The sequence below is a fragment of the Alligator sinensis genome, unplaced genomic scaffold (genome assembly GCF_000455745.1).
Source record: "Alligator sinensis unplaced genomic scaffold, ASM45574v1 scaffold125_1, whole genome shotgun sequence".
Classification (NCBI taxonomy): domain Eukaryota; kingdom Metazoa; phylum Chordata; order Crocodylia; family Alligatoridae; genus Alligator; species Alligator sinensis.
Genome location: NW_005841893.1, coordinates 2,075,028 through 2,088,799, shown reverse-complemented (window position 1 = coordinate 2,088,799; position 13,772 = coordinate 2,075,028). Strand labels below are relative to the sequence as shown.

The window sequence follows — 13,772 nt, the reverse complement described above, 5'->3', positions numbered from 1 at the left end:
ATTTTAAATGGGCCGGCGACCAATTTCTTAGCCGCTACGTGTGAATAATTTAACACTGGCCAATAGCGGGACACAAATTTGCACTCGAATAGCGGGAACTCTTTGCACCGTGCATTTTTGTGTTGCAAAGAAGAAATGCACCCTGCAAAGAAAGCTCCAAAACGGCGGGAAAATAATTCAGTGGTGCCAAAGCGCGCACACAAACAAAAACACACCCTTGGGTTGTGAGTCTAGTTCCTCCAGAAGTTCCCTGACTAGGTCCTCACTGCCCCTGGGCCAGGCTGCGCCTCCCCTGGGTCTGTCCAGATTCCCTGGGGGTGAGGGGGCGGGGATATGTCCATGTCCCTGCTCAGAGTGTTTTCTTCTTTTAAAAGGAAGAGGGGTCCGAGTGCCAAAATCCCAAACAGCACAGCAGACTGCTTCAAAACAACCAGTCTTTATTGTGCCATTCCAATTTCATCTGTCCTAACGTGGACGTTACCCTGTCCTCCCTTTGACCATTTCTTTTCTCCAAGTCCACCCTGGGGCCTTTTCTCCCTGTCCAGCTCTCTCAGACCCTCACTCACTCTCCTCAGGCCCAGTCAGCCATACTTGCAACAAAACAGTTACAAACTCTAATATTCACCTGGGGACAAAACTCACCCAATACAATTAAATAAATACAGAACCAATCAGGGGGCAGTCTTGGTGGCCTGCTGTCAGGCTTAGACTATCATCTGCCCCTGATTCCCCAGGCATTTCTCTGCACCCACCTTTCAACACTCAGCTGCCTCCCCAGGTCTCCCTGGCCTGTGCCCAGGGTTGCTCTGCTCTGCTTTTAGGACCCCTGCTGCAGCCTTGCTTATCCTGGATGCAGAGTCCAGTGCATAGCAGTGATGAGCAAGAGCAGGCAAAGGAGACCCATAGGGGTGCACAGACTCTCCAGACAATTTACTTTTTAAAAAGTATTAATATTTAAATTCTTTTGGCATTCAACTTTACTGGAAAATTGCCATTCAGGTTATGCCCAGCCTAAAAGACAAACAACTTCAGGACATGTTAAACAAGCAAACAAGAACTCGGGAGCAATATTTTGAAAACAAAACACATTCCTTTCTATTTGAAATAAAATGCTGTAAAAATTTCCAACAGTTCTCCCCCACACCCAAAATACATTTTAAAGGATAATAAATTAATTATTCACAATATCTGTGCAGAGCACTCAATGGAAGTTCACATCAAGTTATTCAGCCGACTGATCTCTTAGGGTTTCCAGCAGCACTAAAACTCTAATGGAGTAAGCTTTAAATCCTGAGGGTTTTTTTTTCCCCTTATCTCTCTCTCTCTCTCTCTGAGTCTCCCCCTCTCTGTGGCACATCTACACATGCATTCATGCACCGTGGTTACGGCACATTCAGTTTAGTACCTGTTATAATAGGTGCTAACTAAATGCACAGTAACCGGGACATTAAGTGATGCTAATGCACAGTAGAATAATTCTGCTACGTATTAGTGCAGTACCATGGCTTTTGCCGTGACACATTAATGCACAGTAGAATTAGTTTACTACATATTTAGTATCTCATGTAGACACGCCTTGTGTGCTGCATTTCCCCTAGTGCCAACATGGATCAATTACTTGCATTTTTACTATCACATCTCCTAGGGATGTTCCGAGCACTGTTAGATGATACAATAATGTAATAGCTAATATCTTTAACAAACTAGGGCACACAACTGAATGCTAATATATCTACACCAGTAGCATAAAGAATACTTAAAGAAAAACCTCAATGGACACCAAAATCATTCTTATACCCAAAGCAGTGGTGCAATTTTATATTTCTGTTAGTACGTGGTTTTTTTCTATTTAAATATATCAAGCATTTCTACTTTTGTCCGTAAACAGTTTGCAAGTCACTCACATCTGACTGAAAACATGAAATGTCAGTGGCTAAGCTAGGGAGCATTAAAAAAAAATAAAAACAGCCATTCAAAATTATATTAGCTAGGAGTCAGTAATATTTTTGTATAGCCAAGTAAAATATTTGTTTTGTCATCACTGTGGTGATGAGCGAGTAGATTTTGTGACTGTGCTGATATATCTTCACAACTGCTTTGCCAGGGAAAAGTCTGTAGCAGAACTGGTAATCCCAATTTTCTGGCATTACTTTTGAACAAATGGACTATAAGAAAATCCATATATTTCAGCCATTTTGTATGCTAATTGTTAATAGTATCATAACCAGAAAAGTGTCTGTTTCTCTCTCTCTTTTAAAGATATTTGCAGGCGTTTTACTTAAAAAGTTATATTCAGACCTTTACTAATTTCTAGTACTATGCAATAGCATAATTATTACTGACCATGATTAGTTGCCTACATGTGGTAGGAAGCTGTGAAAAAATGTCAGAATGTTATTTTTGTCTCAGTTGTGCTAGAAAATCTATTTTACAACCTAAATTGTGGCATATTAATAAAAACTAGCAAGTAGGGTCTGTGCAAAGTGGCAAGTATTCAATTCGGATTTGGCTGATTCAGAAGGACAGTGATTTGATTCAGTGTTGAGTCACTGTTCCGATTCGATTTGGCCAAATTGGATCTGGAGATTGGGCCGCCGATTCGACCATAGACTATAATGGGAAATCACTAAAATACCTATAACTTTGTCAATTTTTTTTTGCAGATTTAGATGAAAATAGCAGGGATGGTAGCCCCTTCTGAGGGCATGAAGCCTACCAGGTTTCAAGGAGATGGGTGCAGCAGCTTCTGTGAAAGTGCCCCTCAAACTGTTGAAAGCAAAACTCATGTCACTTGTGTGTTAACTGGGTTTCTGGTTGTAGCCGTGTTGATCTAAGGAACAGGCAGGCAAGGTTCTTTGAGTAGATGTGATATCTTTTATTAGATCAACTGAGCAGTCAGTCGGTAAAGTTCACAAGCTTGTCTGTGAAAAGTGTTTTGTAAATTCAAACAAGCACTGAACCTCGCTAACCTCATCATCAGAAGCAAACTTGCTACAGCCCAAAACACACCAAATGGATCCGAATCATGCCCTGACAAGAATGGAAAACCCACCAACAGATCTCCAGTGCCCCCACAATTCCTATACCCCACAACAGAACCATCACTATTCCAGGATCTTATATCTGCACCTCCAGAAACGTTACATCTCTCATCCAGTGCACAAAATGCCCTGATAGAAAATACATAGGAGAGACCAAACAACAAATGCGCAACCAAACAACAACTGCGCACCAGAATGAATGTACACTGGACATCTATTAAAGACAAGAACACCCAATTACCAGTGGGGGCACATTTCTCACAAGAAAACCACTCTCTCTCTCTCTCGTCTCTCAGTCCTGATCCTCAAAGGGAATTTACAAAGCACTTTTCACAGAGGAGCCTATAAAACTTCACTTAAATCAACCTCCTTGATACAAAAATTCAGACTCAATACAGACATTGGATTTATGATGCACTGTAACCTGCCTGACATCTGACTCCCCAGGTACCTCTCCACTTTTACTTGCTACATCCCCTCTCCCTCCCAGCCGCCTCAATTTACATTTTCACTGACTGGCTTTCTTGCACTCCCTCCCTCCTGCAGGGGCCTCAATCTGCACCCCCCTCTGCCCCTTCCCTTCCCGCTCCCCATCCACCACAATAGATTTACCAGCTGCACACAGCTGTATCAGATATTGGATCGGTATTGGCCAATATGCCTCCTTAAAAATCTGTTATTGGTTTCAGCCCCCCAAATCTCTATCGGTGCACCCCTAGTTAGAAGTTAAATACATTTTGTTTTAACAGTTTTGGCAGAAGAAATGTTATGTCCACCGTAAATGCACAATACACTAACATAGACCATGCAGAAAGCTCCTATTGTGGATCCTATGTATAGGGTTGTTTAAAACTCTGAAACTATACAACACATGCACAAAACATTAAGTTTTTCTTGATGGATAGCTACTAAAAAAGGGTAAGACACCATTTGTGTGCCTGTTGTATTAGAAAATCTTATACTTGATTTTGTTCAACTTTTCACATAAAATTGGTAAAGGAAAGCCACAAGATACAGGAATATGGTCAGTACATGATTCAGTTCACTTTTGCCATGATGCACTGAAAAGTACTTGTTTCACAATACAAAACATTGTGCTTTAAAGTTATTCAACTCATTTAAAAGTGAAATAAAAAATGCCTAAAGCCTCCCAAGAACAGAACATAGGACCGAGATGGACTAGTTTGAAAAGAGTCCGACCAAAACTCCATATGACGTTGTGTGGATTATTGACAAGGCTCCTATATAAGCAACACTAACGTGCTAATCACCAATGGGTCCTTCAATGTCATTATGCAATACCTAAAAGCAACAAGAGCTAAGCTCAGGTGGCACTCTGTAAATGAATTTTTTATGATAGTGTCTGCATGTTTCTGGCCACCTTAGTTACTGCACAGCTGTGTCCCAGGTAACATGAGTGTGCCCATCATGCTTTGCAAGTATGAACTTAAAACAGTTACACAGTTGTAATGGTATTAAGAAAATAATGGAAGATACAACTCAGAGTCACTGGTCCCTTAATTAGGGATTAAAATCAGTTCCTACTAAAACACTGAATCAATTTACCCCTCTCTAGTTGGTAGCCAGTAAACAAAACTGAAAACTAAGCCAGGGACCATGATGTCATACATATATGTACAACAGCCCAGTGGTGGAGGTCCCGTTATTTCTGGATGCCACACCAAATAATACGCAATAGAAAGTTAATGGTAGTCCCATGCTTTAAGCATTTGCTCTCCATCTTCTGGCATCTAGCATCACACTCTCCACATAAGGTTGTAAGACACAGCAATGCATTTGCATGCACAGGACTGAAGACTTGTCTAGAACAGTCACTGTCACATTATCATGCAATGACAAAAACCTAACAGTGGTAAAAGTATTACTGCCTCCTGCGCTTGCACCACTACAAAGAACTTTGGTGCACAGCAATATTGGTTTTATGTCCAGTGATAAAATTATAGCTTCTCTGTAACTTTCTAAACTTTAATGTTTGTCTCCAATCATTTAGTGATAACTTTCACTATTACCAGTTATATTTAGTGTTTTAAAAATGTGTCATAATTGTGTCTGACAGCAACACTGACTGTTATAGGAACCGCTATGTAAATAGCTTTAATCTGCAACTGCCAAAGAACTATTTGAGTGGGAAGGCCTAGGGGTAGCTAAGAAGGGGGGAAAATGCAGTTAACCTAGTTTAAAAGTTCTCATATTACCTTAAAAAAAAACTAGGAGTCACACATGATTAGTACAAGTTGTGACTACAGTACTTACGGATACACAAGACCACAAGGAAAATCAGGTATGTGATCAGTTCTCGTAACACACTTTTCAGGTATCTCTCTCTGCTAGTATTGTTTTCTTCCATCAGTCTTGTGCCCCACAAACCTTTAAAGAGAGAAATATTATTGAACAAGGTCTCTTGTAGTAGCTACCATAGTAACAGACTGGAGGCAGAGTCCACATGTTTTGATACTTAAGCCATGTCTGCTCCATTTTTAATAAAAATTGGAATCCATCTCATTTAATACATACACTGCTTAAATTTAATCACTCTTGTGCATCAAAAGGAGGCTAGGCACTTGAACATATTGACTGATTAGAGAGTGTTCCCCCCTATCCAACTGAAAGCAGCTCACTGGATCTCTTACCAATCTGTAGAATATTTGCCAACAGTGTTATCACATACTCCAATTTAACTACCTAAGGTCAGCACTAATAACAGTCTATTCAGTTACTGAAACTCAACATAAACAATATTGGTTAATATGGAACAGGTGGACTACACTTTTCACACCCCATTAAGTCTGGTTAACTTGTTTCTCAGTGCTTTACTCCTCTAATACCAGCTTTAAAACCCACAGAACTGAGTCAATTCTGGGCTGCCTTAGCCTGGAAATTGATGGCTCCTTGTCAGTTTTACCAACTATGCAGTTAAAAATCAAAAAGGAGACAGTGAGGCCAAGGAGTTTCTTTGCACTTAAAAAAAAAAACAAACCAAAAAAGCAACATGACAAGCAGATAACGAATGCTACTCATAATGTAAAAAACAAGGGGGAAAAAAAAAAATCAGGTTTGAGCTAGCTAGGTAGCATTATGCAGTCAAGCACATACAATTCCCCAAAGACATTCAGTGGCATTTATCTTCCAAAAAACCCCCCAATTTACAGTTTTAAAAAGATGACCATGAAAGCACAATTAGGTGAATGTTAGTTCTAGCAAAGCAGCTGAAGTAAAGGCACTTTAATACTGAATCTGCAGTAGAGGTCCTATTTTTTATTTCAATATAGAAGGGAATGCAGAAAATTAAACATTTGCAAAAAATGTTGCTATAACCAGCAGACTACCTCCTCTCCCTCAACAGCCAAGGCAGGAAGATAGCAGAGGCTTTAGTAAAGCTTCCCACACATTCTAATTTTCAGTAGAACAAAAGAAGTCACCCTCAATTAATTAAAGCCCCTAGTTTGTCCTTACAGCAGTGTCAAACTCATTTCCTGCCCTGGGGTGGATCCAGACCACAGGGCTCCTTGTAGGCTGGATCCAGCCCAGGGTACCAGGAGCTCTGGTGGTGGCCGTGGTGGTGGCAGCAGCAGCAGCTGCAGTTCCTGCATGGTGCACAAAGAAGCAGTGGTTGCACCAGTTTCCTCCATGTGCCCCATGCCAGAGCTGAAGCGGCTGCCAATGATATGTTCTGTGCCGAGGCAGCCACTTCAGCTCCAGCATGTGAGCCCACAATGATGATGGCTCCAGGTCTAGCATGAGGCACAGGGCAGTGGCAGCAGGGAGGGGCAACAGCCAAGAACCTGGGATTACAGCAGTGGCGATACTGGAGGTTGTAGTGGCGAAGTGACTAGAGGTTGACCAGGGCCTCGTTCACCCTCCTGCTGCTGATCAAGTCCACTAGGGTCCAAGGCTCCAAATTCACAGCAAGCCACTCCCCCACAGTCACCCCACAGGCACCAGTGGCCTGTTACTAACCTGGTAGGCCAAATACAGCAGCTCTATGGGCTATATATTTGACACCCCTCCCTTGGAGGATTACCAATGTTTTATCCTTCTCCATTTTCAGACATTTTAGGTAGCAAGGAGTTAAACAATCCCCTTTACATCATTAGCACATGGAAATAAAGTGATCTAAAAATCACCAGGAAAAATCATGAACCACTTCAAAATACCACACTAATTTGAAGTCAACAATGACAGGTTAAAGCAAACTAACGTGAGTGTGAAGCAAAAATACAGTACCTACAAATATATACAAGAAATGTGAATAATCCAGATACCAAATAAAAGCTGTCCAGAAAGGAAGAGACATGGATAATAAGGTTTCGGTCTTTCATTTTTATGTAATGTTAAAGGTTCATTCCAAAAGCATTAGCATGACAAAGGGTTTGGGTTGTAGCCGTGTTGGTCCAAGGACATAGGCAGACAAGGTTCCTTGGGTGAATTTGATATCTTTTATTAGACCAACCCAAATGGTTGGAGAATAGTTATTAAGCAAGCTTTTGGGTTCAAAAACCCTTCGTCAGGCTAAGGAAGCTTCAGCAGTTGGTGTATGCTCTTCCTGGATGGAGTGAAAAGCATGACAAATATTTTTAGAAGCCATTAAATCACAGCAATTCAAGATGTAACCCAGCCACAAAGCCAGAGGGGAAAATAATTCAACATTTCAGCACAGTGAGTAATGACGTGAACACTATTTTCCTCTCTGTTTTCATTTTTAATAACTTTTCATTAATATACAAAGAGCAGGAGTTGGTACCATTACAAGAAAACAAATTTTATAGTTGTGCTACAAACCAAGGCTGAAGAATTTACTGATAAGTGCTACAGTTATTACCATGCAGAATTCCAAGAATGCCAAGTTCTCTGGACGCTCTGGAAAGGGGAACAGGAAAGCAAAAGAAGGACATTTGGAAGAGTCACCAAGAACAACATTCAACAGACAGAGCATTTAGGAGAACAGAATGCATTAGGAAGCTTCACTGGAAAGGCAGGAAAATAACCTCAAACAGGGAGAAATTTGGAACAGCCAGTGAATCAAACTGACAAGACTGTCAAGCTCTAGCTGTCAGTACATTACTCACCAATAACAAATACCTCAATCCTAAATGAGAAAAGCCTCTACTTATTCAATACTGGCTCTCTCATTAACTGAGACTGGCAGTCATGCAAAAATCCTGCTGTTGTGTGATAGAGACAAGTGAAAAATAAAAATAAAATTTAAAATACTTTGATGTGACTTGTTAGAATTGTGTATAAAAGTCAACAAAAATAAAAAGCCAACACGCTTGCTCACGCTACTGCCTGAATGCTCCCGTCTTTTTTTTTCAGCATCCTAAAATAGGCTTTGTATCTCTCTCTCTGAATGGTTGGTTAGAACAGGATTTGTTTTGATAACCCATCAAAACAGATTTGATAACTCTGAGTACTATTTATCACCTGGCTTGCTTCTAGTTGCCTAGACATACACTACTTAATTACTCTAACAGTTCACTGCAGAACATGTTGAATTAAAACTTCACTAGAGTACCTGCATCATCAGCCTAGAAAAATCCTTGCCTCTTGCTAAAATGAATTAAGACATCTATCTGCATCACTAAGAACCATAATTGCTTATCAGCAACATTTGCCTGAAAACATGTTCCTTGCCATGTAGTCACACAACACTCCCTGTAATAGCAACAGCCACTTCAGAGCAACATAGCACTGGGACACTAACGGGTTTCTACTAACAGATGTTCACTATACTATCCTTTCTTTGTTCCCATATTCAAGTACAGGAGACTCTTGCCATTTGCAGGGGATAAGTTGTAGAGATCCCCGCGAATGGAGAAACCTGTGAATACTATACTGTACCGATAATAGGCTAGGATAAACAGGCTGGATCCTCGCTGAACTATCATTCACTTTTCTTTTAGGTCTCACGATTAAGGGTATGGATTACTGCTGAAATATTGCAACATACTGAATGTAAAAGTATCACCAAAGCGTAGTAACAAAGCGTCATCATGCTGCGCGGGGAGAGAACGTGGGTTGGTGCGACGCACCGCGAACATTCAAAACCGCAAATCCACGAATGGCGAGGGTCTCCTGTACCTCATTCTCCATAAAAATCACAACAATAATTTGATGCATTTCCAATGTTAGGCTGAACACTTCTTTTAACTACTCTGCAGTCAATTTAGGTAGACTTCAACACAGGGGTGTTCAGCACATTTACAAAAAGAATCCTTCAGCCTATTTTATGTCAAATCTGGAACCTTCCTTTCACAGAGTACCCAATAACCTCCAGCTTCCTTAGTGACAACTATAACTACTTATGTGTTAAGCAAGTGTAAGTAGTCCCTATACATATTTTAAAAATTAATGCCACCTGTAAATCTTGAAAATAGAGATCTATGTAGTAAGGACGTAAAAGACCCAATTGAGGAATGGCACACTAGTAAGTCAGGCTCTATGCTGCTGTAACTTACATTTTAAATATTATACTGAAGTCAATATTTACTCAAAATTATACTCAAGTCAATGGATGTTGAGGCATTAAGCACCTAAAATTAATACTGGGCCCATATACATCAATACAAGACAAAACAACACTGTTTTACAGCTGATAAATGCCTTATGCATTTCAGTAAAATATTACCAGTATAGGCTGAAAGTCCTAGGCAAATGAAAGGGTCATTTTGTTTATGTCATTCAAAACTTGACCCTGTATTTTTCTGCATTGCAAAACCCTGAAGTGTAGGCCCACCAGGTTCCTTAAAGCACATGCTTCACTGGTGCGATCATGCATAGTCATTTGAAGAGAACTAAAACATTCACCAAAAGGCTGCATGTGGGAGTATCACACCAGACAGAATATGGTGAACCAAGGTGAGCCTACACTTCTGGCCTGCAACAGAAAAAGAAAAACAAATTTAAGTTACTATTAGGTATTACATTCCAAATGGCATAGCTGGTCTGAGACATTTTCACTAGGCTAAAACCCCCGCCCTCAGCCCAGATGTCTAACAATCCTGTTTCCAAACAGCTTCTTTCCCATGACAAATTTTTCCTCTCCAGTGCTGATACCTATAACACAGGTATAAAGTGGCAAACTGAAAGACTCAGCCAGAAAAATATATTCCTACTTGATCCAATGTCCACTCACCCAAACTAGTGTACAAATAACTGAGTTTAATTTAAAATGATAGGAATCAACCACAAAAGTGATTATGCATATTTTGTGTAATAACTTTGTGGCTTATTCCTCATTTTATCACCTCTTTAACTGAATGAATGTGTGGCTAGGTCATTACTTAAGATGTGATTAACTAGTTTATCATGCCTTAACTGTAATGCCTTTCAAAAGCTTAAGTTTCAACACAAGGTTTGAACTGTTTAGTATGCCGTGTCTCCCAGTCCCAGACTCCCAGTGTGAAGCAGTTAACCATTTTAAGATCTTACTTGACTAGACAGCTCAGGGCATTAAAAAGGAAGAGGGGGAGGGGAGCCTTTTTGGAAATATAAATAAACTCTACACTAGGCAAGTGAAAATCCACAAACCAACAACCAAAAGCCATTTAGCAACAGTATAGATCAAATTAGTATAGTCAGTTGTTGTCACTGTTGCAGCACAAAATATGACTGAGCTGTGGCAGTAACAAGTTAAACAATGCAACACTAACGCCTAGTGGGCACATCTACACAAGACATTTACTGCACAGTTGACTGATTCACTGCACAGTAAACATCTCGGAGTCTACACGTGTGCCCCTATTAGGGCACACAAAACTAATAAACCCCACAACAGGGTAATGATTTTTCACATGCAGCAGTGCACATGTAGATGCTGCCCTGGGTGGCTGGGGCACAGGGTGATTCAGTACAGGGTTAGCTGGCAGGCAGCTCCTGCACAGAAGCACACTTGTGCTGCATAATGGCTGGCTGGGGCACATGGAGCCCAGTCAGAGCAGCCCTGGGCTGGTAGGCTGACCCTCCAGGTCCCCCCTGTGAACTCAGGCTTCTGTGACCCCATGTGCTGTGTACAAATAAGCTCCAGAGCAATGTGCTCCAGAGTTTATACATGAGCATTAACTGCATGTGTAGATGAGCCCGCTAAGTCACGATCACCATCATACCATCTAACTTAGTGCTTGCAGGCATACTCCAACAATACAATTTTCTAACAAGATAGTCAAAAACTTTAAAACACTCCTTCCAGATCCATGGTGAAGCAGATAGGCAGGGGAATTCACAGTTCTGTTATAACTGCCTGGAGACCAGACCTGTTTCTAAGCAAAAGAAGATTTCATTTTCTACAACTATTGAGTCAACTCCTTTTCCAAGCATTAGATTTACACACACAGATAACAGAGTGATTTTAGTATACACATTCATACTTGTTATACAATATATAATTAGACATTACTGCCTATTTTTCAGTCTCCCTACACACACACACACACACACACACACACACACACACACACACACACACACACACTTATTGCACAGTGCAGTGGTTCTCAATCTTTTTTTAAATCAAGGCACCTCTCAGAATATGCCAGCTTTGTTTTCACTCATTTTTTGGGTACAGAAAAACAATAAAGCAAGTCTTCTGTCACAAAGAACTCAGAAAGACCATAGCAGGTCAGAGTGGAACTCACGGTGGTAAAACCAATTTGAAATCTTTGAGTTTATCTTGAGAATCATGCTTTCAAGCCTGCCAACCAGCTAGTCTCAAGCCAGCAGGGACCTGGAGGACGGAAACGTAAGAATACCACCCATGCATTCCAGTCCTCCTCCCCCCACCACCAAATGCTTACTTGCAACTGCCTATGCTATCTGTACATGGGGAGCTGGCAAGAAAGGGTTAACCTGCCCCCCATCCCCAGTTGCTGCTCTTCTCCAAGCTGAATCTGACTCAGAGAGCAGCAGTGGCAATGGACAGGCAGGCAAACAGGCCAGCCTTTTGATAGGCCATTCCAGAGCGTGGGCCAAAGCCCACCAAGTAAATCTAAGCCCCCTTTGATGAGGAGGGCCGCTAAGGTTACATCACAGATCGCTTGGGACAACTAAAGGACAAAATAGGGATGGGAGAGACCGTCAAAGGTTCAAAATGAGTGCACCGAGGGAGGACATCAAATAAAGCACACTGAACAGCGCCCACTGGCCCACCAATGAGTCCAAGGAGCCAACGGACACAGCTCAGTGAAACTCTGCTCAGAGGCGTAAATGGACCAGGGACAGAAAAACAGCCCCACAGTCCCTGGAAGTCCCTCTAGCCAGAGCCTCCTTCCTGGTCAAGTATATTGCCAGCTTGGCTAGAGCCAGGAAGAGTTTGACCAGGAGGGTCCCAGGACTTGATGGGACTCCGGATGGAAACTGCATAAATGAAAAGGCACAGGAAGTATTGCTGCTACTGGGGAGACAGGTTAACCCTTCCCTGCTTGCTCCCCCAGGGACAGACAGCACAGGCACCCACAAGTGGGGGGGCGGGGGGGGCGGCACAGAGTGGTGAGGGCAGGCATGGCAGGGCCCCATCTGGCTACACAGAAGGGATGAGAGCAGAGAGCAGCCTGGCCCCAATCCAGCTACACAGGGGAAGGCAGCTTCATAGTAGCTAGGGTCAGGAGGGACCTGAACAGATCATCTAGCCTGACCCCCTGCCACAGGCAGGAATGAATGCTGGGTTCACAAGACCCCAGACAGGTGATCATCCAACCTCCTCTTGAATTTGCCCAAGGTAGGGGCAAGGACCACTTCCCTGGGAAGTTGGTTCCAGATTTTGGCGCCACTAACTGTAAAATATTGCCTTCTGATCTCTAACCTAAACCTATTCTCCATCAGCTTACCCCAGCCCAGCCCAGCCCTGCATGGGTGTAGGGGAAAATGGGAAGGGGCATGACCCAGCCCTGATCCAGCCAGGAGAGAAAGGGGGCATGGCTCAGCCCCAGCCTGGCCTGTTGGGCAGAGGGGAAAGGTGGCTCACGCAGGGCTTGGGAACCTGGCATTGAGGGAGGGTGGCCTGATCCCTGGGGAGCCTCACAAGGCGGATGTGAACTGGAGCTTGAGCACTCCTAGCCTAGTGAGCACATAAAACTAGCTCCAGAGGTGAACACGCAGACAACCCAGGGGCAAGGAGCTCCAGGAGCCCTAAACTGTTACCAGCCCTCTGCCACAATGTTTATCCAGGTGGGCAAGAGCTGATGCCAGCTCATGCCTTTAGGAATCAGCAAGTCCCCAAGGCAGACAGTGCCTCCAATCCCGCCCAGTGCAAAGCCGCCTGTCCCAGGCCTGAGGGCATCCAGCTGCCCCCTGCCCATGCTCGCATCAGAGGGTGCCCAGCTTGCAAAGCAGTTGGATGCCCAACACTGCCCTGGGCTTGCAGAGGGAAGCAGCCGGGCCAGGGAAGCAGCCCAAGCTCTGCCTCATCTCCTTGCACCCCACTCTCCCCCCATGCCCCCCCCCCCCCCCCCCCCCCTCCACCCGTGCACACCCACAGACACGTGCACACAGGAGCACACATGCATACACACATGCGCACCCCTGTGTACAAACACACCCCGTGTCCACACCCCCCCTGGCCACACGCACTAGTACACCCCAGAGGCGAGGGTGCCTCCGCGGGCGGCTCTTACCTCGCAGGCGCCGCAGCAGGCGCTTGGCCCAGGCGCGGCGGGCGGGGCCGGGCCCGGGGGTCAGGGACAGCCCGGGAGGGTCGGGGCCGCGCTGCAGCCGCCGCCG

General features: G+C 43.4%; 1 protein-coding gene across 2 annotated transcripts in view; it reads right to left on the bottom strand.

Annotated features, from left to right (window-relative positions):
- PKD2 (polycystin 2, transient receptor potential cation channel) overlaps positions 1-13,772 on the bottom strand; it is a 58,538-nt gene that overhangs the window by 41,126 nt on the left and 3,640 nt on the right. Inside the window, exons 1-2 of one of the 2 annotated variants that reach the window (XM_025197266.1) lie at positions 13,667-13,766; positions 5,316-5,429 (exon numbers count right to left, since the gene is read on the bottom strand). In XM_025197266.1, coding sequence (XP_025053051.1) covers positions 5,316-5,409 — 94 coding nt within the window. In that variant the 5' untranslated portion in view covers positions 5,410-5,429; positions 13,667-13,766. Of the gene's footprint in view, positions 1-5,315; positions 5,430-13,666; positions 13,767-13,772 lie in introns of those variants that run through there. The other variant, XM_025197265.1, reaches the window with a different exon arrangement.